The sequence below is a fragment of the Periophthalmus magnuspinnatus genome, chromosome 7 (genome assembly GCF_009829125.3).
Source record: "Periophthalmus magnuspinnatus isolate fPerMag1 chromosome 7, fPerMag1.2.pri, whole genome shotgun sequence".
NCBI lineage: Eukaryota > Metazoa > Chordata > Actinopteri > Gobiiformes > Gobiidae > Periophthalmus > Periophthalmus magnuspinnatus.
The window spans coordinates 28,152,772-28,168,735 of record NC_047132.1 but is presented as its reverse complement, the minus strand read 5'-3'; the positions used below and the strand labels follow the sequence as shown (position 1 = coordinate 28,168,735).

The 15,964-nt window shown below is 39.1% G+C and overlaps 1 protein-coding gene across 4 annotated transcripts in view; it reads right to left on the bottom strand.

The window, feature by feature from the left end:
- Positions 1-332: 332 nt before the first annotated feature.
- The window catches only part of clstn1 (calsyntenin 1), a 60,836-nt gene continuing 45,204 nt past the window's right edge, over positions 333-15,964 (bottom strand). For 2 of the 4 annotated variants that reach the window (XM_033969049.2, XM_033969050.2), the window contains 9 exons: positions 13,857-13,907; positions 12,586-12,743; positions 11,623-11,771; positions 10,004-10,248; positions 8,171-8,341; positions 6,905-7,050; positions 6,118-6,253; positions 4,107-4,291; positions 333-2,737 (listed from right to left, as the gene is read on the bottom strand). In XM_033969049.2, coding sequence (XP_033824940.1) covers positions 2,543-2,737; positions 4,107-4,291; positions 6,118-6,253; positions 6,905-7,050; positions 8,171-8,341; positions 10,004-10,248; positions 11,623-11,771; positions 12,586-12,743; positions 13,857-13,907 — 1,436 coding nt within the window. In that variant the 3' untranslated portion in view covers positions 333-2,542. The remainder of the gene's footprint in view (positions 2,738-4,106; positions 4,292-6,117; positions 6,254-6,904; positions 7,051-8,170; positions 8,342-10,003; positions 10,249-11,622; positions 11,772-12,585; positions 12,744-13,856; positions 13,908-15,964) is intronic. The other 2 variants (XM_033969052.2, XM_033969051.2) reach the window with 1 other exon arrangement.

The window sequence follows — 15,964 nt, the reverse complement described above, 5'->3', positions numbered from 1 at the left end:
CAATTTTTACTTTAGTACAGACCTTTACTACTTTTACTTTGTTACATTGCACCACTGATTACAACTGTATACTGCTTGAAAAGATTTATAATTATATTTAATGATTTCGATCAAATATGCAGACCGTTCATAACACTATTTTAACTTTCACCCAGTATATTTTTGTGACATTTTACCTATATTTTTAGTTCTCCACAGCTGCTCTATTACCACCACTAGGGGTAGCTTGTGTTTCATGTATTTCTTTTCGAACAGGGCGTCTACCTTCCTCAGTACGCAGTGTCCTACCTGAAGCTACTGCAGTGGAGAAAGAAAAACAACATCACACCACGTTTATATCCCGTCTCATCATCCTTTATTTTGTTCACGAGCAAGCATCGACTTTACTACAATTTGCCTTTGAATTGGTAGAAAAGTGAGAGCAGCTCCAACAAGCACAAAGGAAGAATCCAACCGTCCTGAAAACAACTTGAATCTTTTCATTTTGAGGAAAAAAAAAATTGAAAACAGACAAAAATAAAAACATCTGGAGTGCTGTGGACATGTGATCTGAGATTTAAATAGTGTATTGCGTTCTATTCAACATGGCATTATCCAGTCAATATTTGTGGGTCATGCAAAGTAAGTTGTTATTGTCTTTCACATTATGGCTGCTAGTTAGATTGATAGGCAGTGACATTCAATTCAACCAATGAACAGGGACTGGTAATAAAAGAATAAAATCTGAAAAATGACAATGACTCTGATACTATACATGAAGTTATGGATAATGTTTGTTTTATGTGATGAAATTGTGAATTCTGAGTCAACAAGCGTCATCATTATATCCCTGTGAAATACATGCTGCCCTCAAAACCCTCTCTCAACAACCCAGGCAATAAGACACTTCAAAATGACTGTCTCACTATACACAAATAAGTCAATTTAACAGTATACCCATGTATGCTGTCAAAGCAATTTTTCATATTTCATGTTTCTGTACAACATTTTAGATTTTAGAGGTTGAGATTCAGAACAATATGATTTAGTACAATATCTATAGAAGGTACAATATGGAGCTAACTACACATCAACATGGACACAAACAACTATGTGAAACACAAACTATCAATGCTTTATGAAGTGTAATCCCCAGCGTCGTAAGAAATGGATACAAAAATTAATATTAATTAATATGATTGGTAAAAAGGCATTCCCATCTCGACAAGCTCAGACCTGAACATGTGCAGGTCATCATGAAGGGAGACTGTTCACCAACTCAAATCATAAAATCATAAATTAATCTAAATTACAATTGTGCTACTAAAGTTAGCAAACATACGAGCATCGGTTATTGTAACATACAAGAACTGACAGATTTGAATAACATTCTTCTTCCAAATTAAAACACGTCTGGAAATTTTACGCTGTACCTTGACAAACATTAACATGTGTTGAGGTGAAAACTATTTACAATGAGGAGTGTTGCAGTAGTAGAAGCAGTGATTTGATATAATTTTCCCAAATGAATTGTGCCACACCAAAAGCAGTTTACCAAATGTAAACAGAAAAAATCAAATCAACTCCATAATGTACATACACTGCCAGCAGACCAATCCAGAATCACATAAACTGTAGAAACTGTAGAAGCTTCTTTTCTTTCTCCTTCTGACAAGATAAGATAAGATAATATCTGATAAGATAATATCTGCTGAGAAATGTGCATTTGCACTGTGACTGAACTCAAGTTTGCACCTGTGGCTTTGTATCAAGCATTTGCCAAATATCCACAACCCTTTGTACAACATCAAAATATTTGGGGAATGGAAAAAGAGAACTGCTACCTGTGCAAGCTAAGCGAGAGCTGAAACTGTAGGAAAAAAGAAAGCTCTTTGTCATGGACACCTCCTGCATTAGCATGACTACACAGCTTTTTGCAGTAATTTAGCCACATGCTACAGCTTCTTTGTAACACAAGTATTGGACACAACTTTGCATTATATATTGGACCCAATGGAGAAAGGCCATCACTAAGACACTGACTAATTACATGATTTCTTTATATTTACAAAAATGTTAAAAAGCATTTCTCTACATGTGATGTCTCAAATGCACTCATGCACTAAAAACAGGAGGGAAAAGATGGTTACTGATTCAAAGCTTATTCACTGTCAACTACAACTCAAGCTGTGGGTTTGCTGCAAACTAATCTAAAACATAAAGCAATAAGGAATATTGTACACTGGGACTCAGTTTGAAAGCCGTTAAAATTAAGAAATAAAAACAAAAGTGCAGGGTTGGCTTCCGCAAACAGTTCAAAACAAATGTAGGCCAAGTTTTCCTGGGAATTCAAACATAATAAATAAAAAAAATAGTAAAATTCAGCAATCTGGTGATGACTACACTACACTGAGTACCACCACTAAGAACGACAGGAAAATCTTGACCATATATATATGTATTTATATACGCTGAAGTAAATGTATGACTTGTATTTTTACATGAGGGCTCCTTGCAGATGTGCGATGGTGGAGACGTGTGTTGTGGAAGGAGCTCTGTGGGTTTAGTAGGTGAGAGTGGAGTCGTCCCACTCCAGCTGCTGCTGTCTGCTGGCTCCGGGCTGGTCCTCCGGTTCGGGGCCCTCGTCCTCTTCGCTGCTGTCCGACTCGGCGCTTGTGATGTCGTCTTCCTCCTCGCCCTCCTCGCTCTCCTCCTCCTCTTCCTCCTCCTCCTCGCTGCTGTGCTGGTCCTCGTATGTCTGTGGGAGACGGCACATTATGATGTCACCATCGCACTTTAAATAGCCTCTCTGTATGGTGTTGAACTGACTCATCCTTGTCCAAACACCATCTTCAAAAACAAGTCTTTTAATAATGAGTTATGTTTACAATAAAGGTCACATCTAATTAGCTAAACTAGAGATCTATCATCACCCAATATCTTTACCGAAAGTCTGGATTCTGATGGATCTTACTGACATATTTCCACATCTACATGGACCATTGAGTGTCTACTATGGGCATATTTTTGATCAGGTTTAAGCAAAAAATACATTAATACCGTGATCATTGTTATGACCCAGGTGGATTAAACAGGAATCAAACATATTCATGAAAAGACACAGGGAAACAAGGGTAAGGGTTCAAGCTGGTGTTTATTTTTATATGGCTTTGTTTTTTATCAAAAGTGAAAGACAGGTGGGAAAAAAACCCTTACTAAACCCTGTGCCCAACCAAAAAACAAAGTAACAAAGAAAAGGGACCATGGTGAGCCAGCCAAAGTAAAACAAGGACGGTGCACTGGATGGGCAGCCTATTTATACGGTGACCAGACACTCCCCAAAACAAGCATAAATATAAAATATATGGAAGATAATGGGGCAAAGGGGCCCCAGCATGTAACAATCATGAGCATCGAAGCAACATGCAGTCCACAGCAACAGTAAATGTTTAGTATTATAGATTCTTTCTATTGTAACTGAGCCCTCCTCTGTCTTTTGGTTGAGTGTCTCTGGCCTTACACACTTGAACACAATCTGCAAGTGGACGCCCATTAGTCCTGGACACATCTGCAGTTGCTCGTCCATAGGAGTGGATCTCTCCTTCAGGTTTCCCTTTTTCCCACTGGGTTTTTTGAGTTTTCTTTGCTGAGAAGGAAGGTCTAAGGACAGGGGGCGCTCTGGGACAGGTCTCTATTTGCTTGTTTTGTGTTGATTTGCTTGATTTTCTAACTTTCTTTTGTTTAAATCAATGATCATGTTCAGAACTAAGAGGCGACTGCGGTTCTGACTGTTGAATTGAAAGGAATTGAGTAATCACTAATGACCCCCAAAACTATATGTCCTATTTGTTAAAACATTCTCAGTTTGACCGTTTTTATAATAGCTATGAAATTTTGAGATGATAGCACATTTAGTGGACATTTCTTTCCCCTAGCCTGCCAAAAATGTCCTTTTCTTTCCGCAGAACAGCCCAAACTAAACAAAACCACAGTCGCATCCCCACACCGAGGCTTTAAACGTCAAAACAAATCTCAAACCCGCAAACTTAAACGTCAAAAAAGCAGCTTGCCTTGACACATTTTCTCAGGCTAATCACCTAGAATATGTTTTGCGAATAAAGCGTTACCTCCATGGGGTTGACAGTGATGGTGAGCGCGGAGTCGTCCCAGTCCATCTCGTTTTCTTTGCCGTTCTCCTGGTCTCTCATGGTGCGTTGGTGGGCCGCGCGGATCCTGAACACTCCCAGGATGATCATGAACACCAGGAAACTGACACACACCACGATCACAATGGTGGCGGCGCTGGGGACCACTGCAAAATACACAGACAGGCAATTATAGGTAAAGTAAAGCTGTTGTCAAGGTTAGACCGACACTTTCCATTACAAGCCTATTAAAATCACAGTAGGTGTTTTTGAGGACTCTTTTTTTTTCTTTCTTTTTTGATGCTACCTTTTATGTTTAGCCAGAAGTGAAGTGATGCATCTGGATATAAACGTGCGTCACTAAAGATGCTCTCAAATGATTTCGCAGTAGGAGTTAAATGGTAAGTAATCCAGGCAATCATTTTAACGCAATTTTAGTTTAGTTTTAACTTCTCCTTTCATTTTAACTGCTTTACATAGAGATAAACTGATTAGACACGTATTTCTTTATACATTTAAGACATTTTACCCTAAAGATTTACTCATACAACGACTACGTGGCTTAAATCCACTCTGAAGTATAAGATTTAAGGGGAGGGCATGTAGAATTATGCATTTTTAATTTAATTGATTTATTTTGTGTCCCAAGATACAACTTAAACATGTTCAAGTCAATGCTTTTAATGGCGATAATTGTAATGTTGGTATAGTCTTCATTGCTAAAACGTTGAGCCTGATGGTCAAGTCTTTCTAATTATCCAATCAGAAGGCAGAATAAGCCTCACATGATCACCCCTTTTATACTGATTGTATTTTAAAGATGTTGTCTAAGCGTAAGACTGCACACCATGGTAAACACATTATATTTTGTTGCGTAGATGATCCAAGATATTTCCTGGAAGAACTTAAATTAGATGGAGAGCACAGTAAGCTCACTCATATTGACTTTGAATAAACAAGTACGGGTTCTGCACATTTGAATGGTACATTGAGTCTAGTGTTGCGCTTATAACACAGGGATATCAGACACCTATATGTGACACCAAAGTTCCACCAAGCAGGTAACATTAAAAAAAAAAAGGTGTTGGGAGTTTGGGAGTCAAAGATATTTTCTACAGAATAGGTGTAATCTTTTGCATTTTGATGGATTTTAACTCTATAGTGGCAGTAAAAGTCTATTCATTTGATATCCAATTATTCAGCAAAGCAAATTGTGGACAAAAAATACATTTTCCAGGACATTTCCCTCATTTTCCATTTGTTTTCTGCATCTGGAAAACAAGCCAATTATTGTCCAGGTTTTCCAGGACGCGTGGGAACCCTGTTATTATACCAGCTACAGTCTCCCTTCCCAACCGGTTTGTCCCAGATTTGCAGAAAAACCTGTCTTGAGTGTGTTGAAAGGCTTGACAGGCAGCAGATTACTGAATCAGGGAACAAAAAGGTTGCGCACACAGGGCGCCCTACACAGATGTCACATGGAGAAAGCACTCAACTATAATCCCGAAACTTGTCCCATTAAAAAAAGCTGCAAAACAACTGGTCTATTATATGTGCTCTACTTCTGCTTTATGGGCTGTAATCCGCTGCAGTGCTAATGGTAGAAGGGCAAGTAGTTTTTTATCAGGCAAATAAGAAGATTACATGTCGATATAGATGCCGTATAAGAAACAAATTGTTCTTTAAATCTTAGAGTAAGAGTTCAATCAGAATTATTGCCATTGTCAGGAAAGAAAATCAAAAAACAGGAATTTGCTTCATGATATAGAGCAAAATAAAGCAATTAACAGCTGTAAACATAAGACTATGATAAAAATGAAATAAAGACATGCAAAAAATAATGTGTTAAAATAGACTGACATATTCCAGTTTCTGTTAGCAATCATCAAAAGGTTATATCGCAAATATTATCTCCAAACAACAGCCTGTTACTCCGAGATACTTAATCTTGGTCCTATATTTACAGCTTGAAGTAACTGTGCTGTCCCATTACCTGAGGCCTGGTGAGCGTTGACCAGGTTGTGTCCGGACAGGTCCACAGAGGCGTGGTGAATCGGGTTGATGAAGCTGGCCTGCATCATGGCGTTGTTGGCGTGTTCCACGGGACTAGCTGTGTGGATGACGTTCACCTAAAAGAAAACATCAGGATCACTGTAAACACTTTATCTGGAATTTATGTTTGTCTACATTATATTTTTAAAGTTAGAGTGTGAAATTTTTGCTAAGAAGTTGTTTATTTTTTCTAATCCGCATTGAAATCCGCATCTTGTATTCTGAATATTTTGTTTTCGATGTACGTTTTAGATTCTTACCTGTTTATAAATTATTAACACGATTACAGGTTTAACCCTTGTGTTGTCCTGTGGTAATTTATGACCCCAAAAATAACTCACTCACAGCAGAACTTGGACATTTTTTCATCAAAGAGGTTGAAAATTTGGCCACTTGAAAAAATGTTGAGTGTACAATGAGAACTGTCTGATAAACAAGTTACGTTAAAGTTCAATTTGACCCCAATTTGTTTCTCTTATAACTCAGATCAACTTAATTTCCACCATTGTACTTGACAAACACAGTACAGTGGTGAAAATTAAGAGTTGCAGAAGATTTTCAGGTCCAAAAATGCACAATCTTTACTAAAATACGGCCTACTAACCAAAAAAAAAAAGAAAAGTATGTTATTTTATGGCTGAGTTATAAGAAAAATAAACTGGGGTCAAATTGAGCCCAGAGGAACTTCAACGTAACTCTACTGGGAGGAACACACAGGCAGGTCATACCTCAACTTTAAAGTCGTTGCTGATGTAGCGGCCGTTGAGCTCGGAGCACACCAGTTTAAACTTCCTGTCGAAGAGCGCCTCCGTGTGCCAGTTCTTGTAACGGATCAAGTGCAGGACCTGCTCGTAGTTGGACATGGTGTTCACACCTAAAGCACAAGGACTGTGTTAGCAACATGCAGTATTTTATAGTCATTTAACCTTCATTCAGGCATAATTATGTGCAAAAACAGCTGGTACAATGCAACATGATACAATTTTCCCACAGGATGGTTTATGATTTTACATATTTCTCAAGAACTGTTGAACTGTTGCCTTTAAATATGTATTAATAAGACTTTTTTTTTTTACTAATATGTCTAGGCTGATTGTATTTGTAATTTAATCATATACAAATAATGATAACTGACATACAACAGACAATTCTCTGACCTAACATATACTCAGAACTGTCTTGTATGCACACAGGTATTTATTCCTAAATACTAATATTGAAATACAAGGATTATTTTTTAGATTTCTGATTGTCTGACCACCTTGTTTGTTGTTTGCTTTAGTTAGAATAAAATAAATACAATTTTGCAATTCATAACAGACAAATAATACAACTGACAGAGCAGAAAGGGCTAACAATACTCTCTGTCCCAGCATCCATAACCCTCTTGAGTCTGCTGCGTACATACTACAAATAGGACTGGTGTGTTTGCATAACTATTCCATGTGCAGGGTCAGTATTTCCCCATAGACTGTGTAAAGAAGTGGACTAAGTAAGTGTGACGTCCAGGCTCGTGGTTACAGGGAGGGATTTGGAGCCAAAGAGCCAATCCGGAGTGAGTCTGTTGAAGGTAACGCCCCCTTCCCACCCGTTCCCCGCTAAACCAGCAGGCGCTTAACAATACTGTCAATTAAACCTGTTGCTAACACGAGCTGGAGCAAAGTCGGGGAAACGAGGCACCTGATTTGTCTGTTATTAATGTTCATATCTTGATTTTACTGGGATAATAGTGAAATAAAAACACCAGGATCATTTAGAGCAAGTTAATATGGACATTTTAAGAGCAAAATGAGGCTCACTGCAGCAGTTACAGAGAGAGGGGTGATAATTTTTCAATGTAAAGTGAATTTGTAGCCAGAGTCGATGGAGCCGGAAGCGCGCCCATGCTCACTTCCTATTTAGAACGCAGTGGCTAGCAGGTTAGCTATGTCCATTTATACATACAGTCTATGGTTTTTGCCCACAGCCCGTTTGTTTTGCTGTGTAGTGTTCACCTGTGATGACCAGGCCCAGATTAGAGGCGCTCATCTCGAGGCCACGCTGCTGCAGTTGGGACATGTCCAGCTCCAGACTCTCGTGCTCTCCGTCCAGTTCGTCCCCGATCACCGTCACTTCACACGTGTCCAGGTTGTGCATGATCTCCTCCGACACCACTGTCTCCTGAACTGGAACACAAAACAGGCAAAATATTCACACATTTTCATAAATATTACGACACAGAATCGCTCTTTAAAAATTCTGCACAACGTAGATTTTTTTTCCGCTTATTTTTGTTGTAGATCCGATTTGAATGAAGACAAGTGAGGTCACCAGGACAAATTAAAGCCAAGATCTGTGGAGAGGTGAGCCCAGTCAGTAAGAATGTAGGATATTCCAGGTTTTTTTTGTTATGTTTGTTGTTAAATGTTGGGATATCCTACATTATTTGGCACAACAACCTCTAAGATTAACAATAAACTGTAAGAGTGTGCAATAGTGACAAAACCAATCATTAACCAAAAGGTCCAGGCTGCATTTAGGGGCACAGCAAAAAGTATTCTGGGATAGACAATAAATACAGTGTGTTTTCCGAATTGCCAAATGGTAGAAAGTCATCTGCAAAACAAGCTTTAACTTGTCCAGCTTTGATACACGTAATCGTTTGTGATTCATCCTAACCTCTTGTAACATCCCCCCCTTTGTTCCCTATATAAAAGAGGGGCGGGTTAATACAGGTAAGAGATCACTGTAATCCCTTTTGTCCCTTATGGCTTGCCGTTCTCCACAAGACATTGAATCTGGCTGTATCTGTGTCAGTCTCTGGTGTATGTCCATTGTCTCCTCTGGCCTCAGTACTTACACAGGTCTAACAGATGGTGCAATAACCCCGCCCTGGCTGTAGTAAACAGGCCTTCTCTTCATCCCATTTATTCCCATAGGGTTAATCCTCAAATGCCAGTCTACTGTAGGCAAATATACACAGCTGTCATCTGTTCTGTACTGTACCTTTAATGCCCTTTCGTGACTAAAGCAGCATCCTTTTCCACGAAACCGCATTTTTGTATATGAGATTTAGATTACATGACATTTGTGTGCAGCAATGTAAGTAAACCAGACTTCTTACTGCAAACGTCTTACTACAACCCTTTTAAAAACTATTATAGTATATGCCGAATGCTGCATCTCCATGTCAATTTATTCTAAAATGTAAAAAGCCCTTGGATGTTTTCTCACATTTCAAAAACAATTACACAGAGCGTCTTTCCACTGTTTGTTTTAGCTCTGCATTATGGACATTTTGTCACTACACGGGAAGTATTTTTTTGCACTTTAACACACAACTAAATTCTGCAACGTTTCCTAGATGAGGATTATAATAAGTGAGAATTACAAACTTGACAGATAAAGACGTCGTGCGGCAGAGTTATTAAGAAACGAGATCTGGGCTGTACTGATATGTCGCAAAAGTAAAGCCACAATCAGACTGGGTGGACAAAAGTATCAATAGATGGTAAATGGAATGGTAAAAAAGATCTTCATTTATATCAGAACTAGTATAAGGCCTGTTAACATAAAATAACCAACTAATTTGTACTGAAAATGACACTATATTGTATAAAAATAGCATTCTTTATTTTCAGTGTGTTACTGAAATCAATGCCGAATATCAAGACTTATCCTTAGCAAAATTGAGTTCAAAACAAGTCAAGAAATATTAGTATCGTGACAAAACTACACCCAGAAAATGTGAAGAAACTTGATTTATGGTTTATTTAGTCAAATCTACTCCTGTCACGGTATTTATTTATATATTTACATGTTCATATCACCACTCTGAGGTCGCTTACCTGTAGGGTCATCGTCGTTCCCCTCGGTCACCTCCGTCTCCGGGTCGGCCTCCACTTCCCTGGTGATGGTGCTGACGATGCGCAGCTCGGGGAACAGGGTGACGCCCTCGGAGCTCTCGAACTCGGCCGAGCTGCGGGCGAAGTGGTCGATGCCGCTCAGGCTGATCTTTGGCTCCTCTGGCTGCAGCACCATCACGTAGCCCTCTGCATCTGGCACGGTCACACACGTCTCCTCATTGAAACACCTGCACGGTTGTAAGAAATGCATGTACGGGTGAATAAATGCACAATATTTACCCCATCTTGTGCTTCAAAGAGGTTACATTTTCTTTTAACTCTCAAATAATTACATTGTTCTCGCAGACACATGGATTTGCAGAATTTATTTTGACCCATCTTGGTTTTATGATGAGTTTGACATTTGTAGGAATCGCCATAAAGTGTAATATTTGTGCAGATTTGGTCTATATCGTTTCAAATACACAGATGGTTTAATGCAGTGTTGCAAAAAGCCAAAGAGACAAACTAAAGCTGTCCATTATATCTCTTTGCCAAACCGTATAAGACATTAAATGCACGATAGGCTCCGCACACGCCAGCGTCTGCCAACCTCACTGTTCCTGTCCAATTTTATCTCTGTGAGGTTCTTGCTGATTCACGCTGAAATGAATAAATATTTAAAGATCAGACAGTGGACAGGGAGCTGCGGGTGGATGACACTGACAAGATGTTAAACGCTATACAAATAAACTGAATACTTCACTGGAGGGCTCTTCTGTGTTTAGAAAGTGGGATGTTTGTGTCTCAATGCTAATTTTGAGGCATAATTAGGGCGACCAGACATCTCTAGTTACCCTGGATAGTCCTATGTCCCAGTAGATTTATCCAAAACCAGTAATTTGACCCAATTTTATACAAGAAATGTCCCAGGTGTCCTTATTTTTGACCAATTTGATCTCCGACAATAGTAAAGAGGAGAATATATATCATTTATTCAGTCAAACTACAGAAAACTGAGCTTGAACATGGTCAAGAATCTACTTAGTTGTACTGACAGAAGTCTCTCAGATTATAAACTAACTCAGAAGTGAATCGAGAATAGGCTGAGTGCATGACATTTACGAGCGCTTTTCACAATTTTAATACCAACCACCACAACCCGAGTGTCCCAGTTTTTAATTTTGAAAATCTGGTCACCCTAGGCATAATAAATACCCCATTAAAACACCACAAACTGAAGTATTCTACATATAAAAATAACTGAGTAGACTTTGCTTTAATTAATTTGAATTTCATGTTATGTTTCCTGATTTTATAAAAGTTGCTGTCAAGTTTGAGACACAGTGAGCGAGCTAACGTGCTGCTGCGTACAAACCCTACTCCTTACTGTAAAAAAATGCATGCCCTTTCTTACAAAAATACATCAGAGAGAATTAAACAACAAAATGTTCCTTGCGTCTGTGGCTCCCAGCAGTCACTGACATGTTTATTCTCTTTGTTATGGAAATGAGGTAAACCGGTGGCATATGCTGCATTTCTTCATAATTTTTAAGTAAAAACAAAAGTTATACTCATCCGTTCCTATGTTACAAAAAAGTGTAAGTAGATTTGAGTCTTACTTGACGGTGGTGGAGATGCGCAGGTGCCTGATGCCGGGGGTGGGGAACTGGCGGGAATTGAGGTAAGAGATGTGCTGCATCACTTTCTCAAAGGCGTCGATGTCATCACCCTCCACTGTCAGAGACGACTGGTTTGGATTGAAGTCCACCTGGATAGAACACAGGTAGAATATTGAGTATTGTGATAAATCAGTCAATAAAAGTTGTTCAGGGTCTAGAATTGTATCCTATCATAATCTGAGATGGAGGGCAGTGATTTATATTACAGAGGGGAATTCAGATTTTGACACTCCCCTAATTCCACTTCATGTGTGCGGATAGTGAAGATATACCAAAGAAGATATTATGGTTTTTGAGGGGGAAAGGGGGACCTGATAAGCCCGGCCTTTTTATAGAGCCTTTTCACCATGGCAAGGAGTGAATAAAGTGAGATATTCCCATATTTTAAATGCAAAACTGACTCTTGTGAGCTTTAAACTGTGTTATAATGCTATTACCTTATCAAAAAGTTGTGTTGTGTTTTCATTAATTTGCAATATTAGTCTGTCTAAATAAAATGCTCAGTTCCACCTTGTGATGTCATGAAGCAGTAGTTTACTTAACAGCTCCTTTTACCTTTAGTACCGTAGAGATTGGCAATTCCAGGGGTAAAATTATCCAAATGATTCTAGTGAAGGTGTATGGAGTTTAAAAACACAGTGGAGCACTTCCTGTATTACCACACGACATCAAAAAGAGAACAGATTTTTTTTTTTTTTTTAGACGAACTCAGCCAAAATCTGCAGGGTTTGTGTGTTAAACATGTGTGAATGAAACGAAACACAACTCCAGGTCTGTTTGTGACGAGGAAACAACATTATAAAATAGAACAGAAAGTAGCGCAACATGGGCCCTTTAAGTTTTTCTGTGCCTCTTACAAAATTCACATATTAACAAACCCTCTACGTCCAATAACAGCTTCACCTTCACAGCAGAAGCCACCTCCTCGGGCAGCTGCACATCCAGGCCCTCCTTGCAGGTGTACAGACAGTCGATGACCTTCTTGTTCTCCAGTTTTCCGGAGCGGATCATGAGTCCTGCCAAGTTCCCTCTGAAAAACTGGGCCATGCGAGCGTTTCCACCTGGATTCATTGTAGAAAAAACAAGAGCAGTAGTTAATAAAAACATTTCCGAAGACGTTTTTCTAAGCCAGAGAAACATGCCGTCTTGATGTGCGAAACTGCCTTGAATCATGCATGTTAGTGAACGCGGCAAAAGAGATTCAAGGCACAAACGAGACAAAATGATCTTGTACAGACTGTAAGCACATGCTCTATCTGGATCAAAATGGCTGGTGCATGGATTTAAAAGCGCACTATGTAACTTTCAGGGTCCTGCATTAGCTTGTTTCCATGGAGATATTATTAGTTTGTGTGGAATGTTGCAGAATATGGCATAAAACACATCAATTCCCATATAAACAATCAGGAGAGTATGTTTTTAGCAACAAAACTCTAAAGTATAGATTGAAGAAAGTTAGCGAGTTAGTTTAATGCCATCAGATAAAGCACTAACATCGCCATGGAGACAAGGATGTGGCACAGAACTCCACCACAAAAGTTACATAGCTTATCTTTAATACAAAAACAAAAGCATTCGAGTGGAACAAATTAAAATGAGATGTCAAATATACTCATGCAAAGTGCTAAAAATGGATTCACTGAGCATCTTAAGGTCACATAGCATCTGCTAGCTGCTCATATACAGCAGTGAAATGCATAAATCCTTTTTAATATAAGCTCAAAGAACAGTCTGATGCGTCTCGGTGATAATAATACGAACAGACTGCACCACTGCAACGAGGCCAGACTGAGGTGAATACATCTCAAGGTCACAGCCATCCAGTGTACGGTGTATTCTTTGTTATCGGATATGATGAAGCTACTGACCCCAAGGTCGAAAAAAAAGCCAGCAATGCAAAATACCACAGGCAGGCGTGGGGTATCTATTTCTCTTCAGTGCTATTTCAGTTTTTTTTAACATGTAATGCGATGAAAAACTAAACATTAATATGGGGATGATGGAGACAAAAGCAGACCTATATGAGCTAGCACATTAGAAACCGTGTCAGGCTAAAAATAGAACGCATTTCTGTGTCAAAAATGAAATGGGAGTTGGTGGGAGTTATAATGATGCAAACAGGATGGGGGGGGCATTATTGTGACGCATGGGACACAGTAGTTAAGGGAGGCAACCTGAAGCGGGCTCAGAGGGAGTTTCAGTGTCATTGTCATGTCCTGAGATTTCTGCAGAGGACAGAGACAGACGAGGAGAGAAAGAGGAGAGAGAAAGGAGGGGTGAGGATCTGCAGGAGAGGCTAAAACCAGGTCAAGAAACAAGCACACTTTGCACCAAGGAGCTAAGCAGAAGAGCTATAGCAGATTCAGAATACAGGAGACTCATTATTTCCTGCTTTTATACAGGCTGCATAAATTAGAGCTCCATTTTATTGCAATTAATTAAGAGTAGTCAGTGTTGGGGGGTGTGGCCGAGCGGCCAAATTGGTAGGAGTCACTTTTTCACTTTTTCTATTAATTTTTTCTTTCTTCATGCGAATAGCTTATTGGTCCACATCGCTGAGTTGTTCACATCTTGTGGGCATTTTTTTTCTTATTGTGTATAACACTGCTGTCTCCACTGTTCTGATGTTTTATGGGGACTTTGGGTGTCGTTTATGTTTTGGGGTTTTTGGGGGGAAGGATCCCATCTCAGCTCTTTATTGTTTATGTATTTTCTTTATCTGGTTTAAATGGCTACGACCACTTTAAATCCTAACATGGCTAGGGCTGGTGCATTTCTATCCCTACAGTTTTGAACATTCTGAATAATTTCAGCTCTTTCTCTGGGTATAAATTGAACTTGGAGAAAAGTGTATGCTTCCTGATAAACCTCCCTGCTTGTAATCTCCAACAGTCTGGGTTACCTTTTAAAATGAGCCCCACAGGGTTCAAGTATTTAGGGGTAAATGTGACCCGCTCTTTTCATACTTTGGCATCTGCCAATTTTACACCTCTTATTTCAAGATTAACATAGGATTAACATTGTTAAAATGAATATTTTGCCTAGATTTCTTTTCTTATTCCAGTCGATTCCTCTTTTTCTGCCAAAACATTTTTTTGAATTATTAGACAAGATTATTGGTGTTTTTATTTGGGATGGGAAACCACCTAGAGTCCAAAAATCATTGTTGCAAAGATGTAAATTGAGCGGAGGTCTTGCATTGCCCAATTTTCAGTCATATTACTGGGCAGCTCATATCCACAAACTTTGCTATTGGTTGAAATCACCAGACTCCCCTTGGTGCAAGTTGGAACTTCTGTCTTGTAGAGGATCATCTATTTCAGCTCTAATTTTTTCTTCAATACCCACAAAACCGTCATCATACACTGATAATCTGGTGGTTCTTAAATTTGGTACCAGTTTAGACGGCGATTTAGATTTATATCTGCCTCTTCTCAAGGCCCGTTAACCAACAACCACTTATTCCCTCCATCTATCGCTGACTCATTTTTTTCAATTTGGTACAACAGTGGTATTAAGCAAATCAAGGACTTATATACAGCTGGAGTGTTTGATAGTTTTGTTGCTCTCTCCTCCAAGTTTAACCTACCTCGTACTCATTTGTTTCGTTACTTTCAGGTCCGTAATTTTGTTACTAAGTGTTTTCCTCATTTCCACTCCGTACTTCCTACAGAGTCCTGGGAATAATTGCTGTCATATAATCCCCATCAGAAAGGGCTGATATCGAAGATGTATAACTTCATTTTGTCATTAAGTGACAATTCAACCATTAAAATTAAAGATGCATGGGAAAAGGAGTTGGGAATATTACTGAGTGAGGATCTCTGGGAGGATGCCATTGATAGAATACGATCTACTACTACCTGTGCTCGTCTGTGTCTTATCCAAATCAAAGTTGTACATAGGGTGCACTTTTTCGAAATCAAGACTCTCTGAAATGTACCCAGAAATTGAAGACAAATGTGTAAAGTGTAATGGTTCCCCTTGTCACCTTAGCCACATGTTTTTTTTCTGTCCTAATCTTCACTGTTATTGGTCTAGTTACTTCACCACTATGTCTGCTATTCTTGGTGTAAACCTGCAACTTTGTCCTCTTGTTGCCATATTTGGGATCACTGACTCATCACTTGCGTTGACTTCCACACAGAGGGGCATTATAGCTTTTACGTCTCTAATTGCGAGACGCTTATTGTTACTACATTGGAAATCGCCTAAAGGTCCTTCTTTCTCTCTATGGCTCAGAGATATGATGCATTTTCTGAAACTTGAAAAAATTAAATAC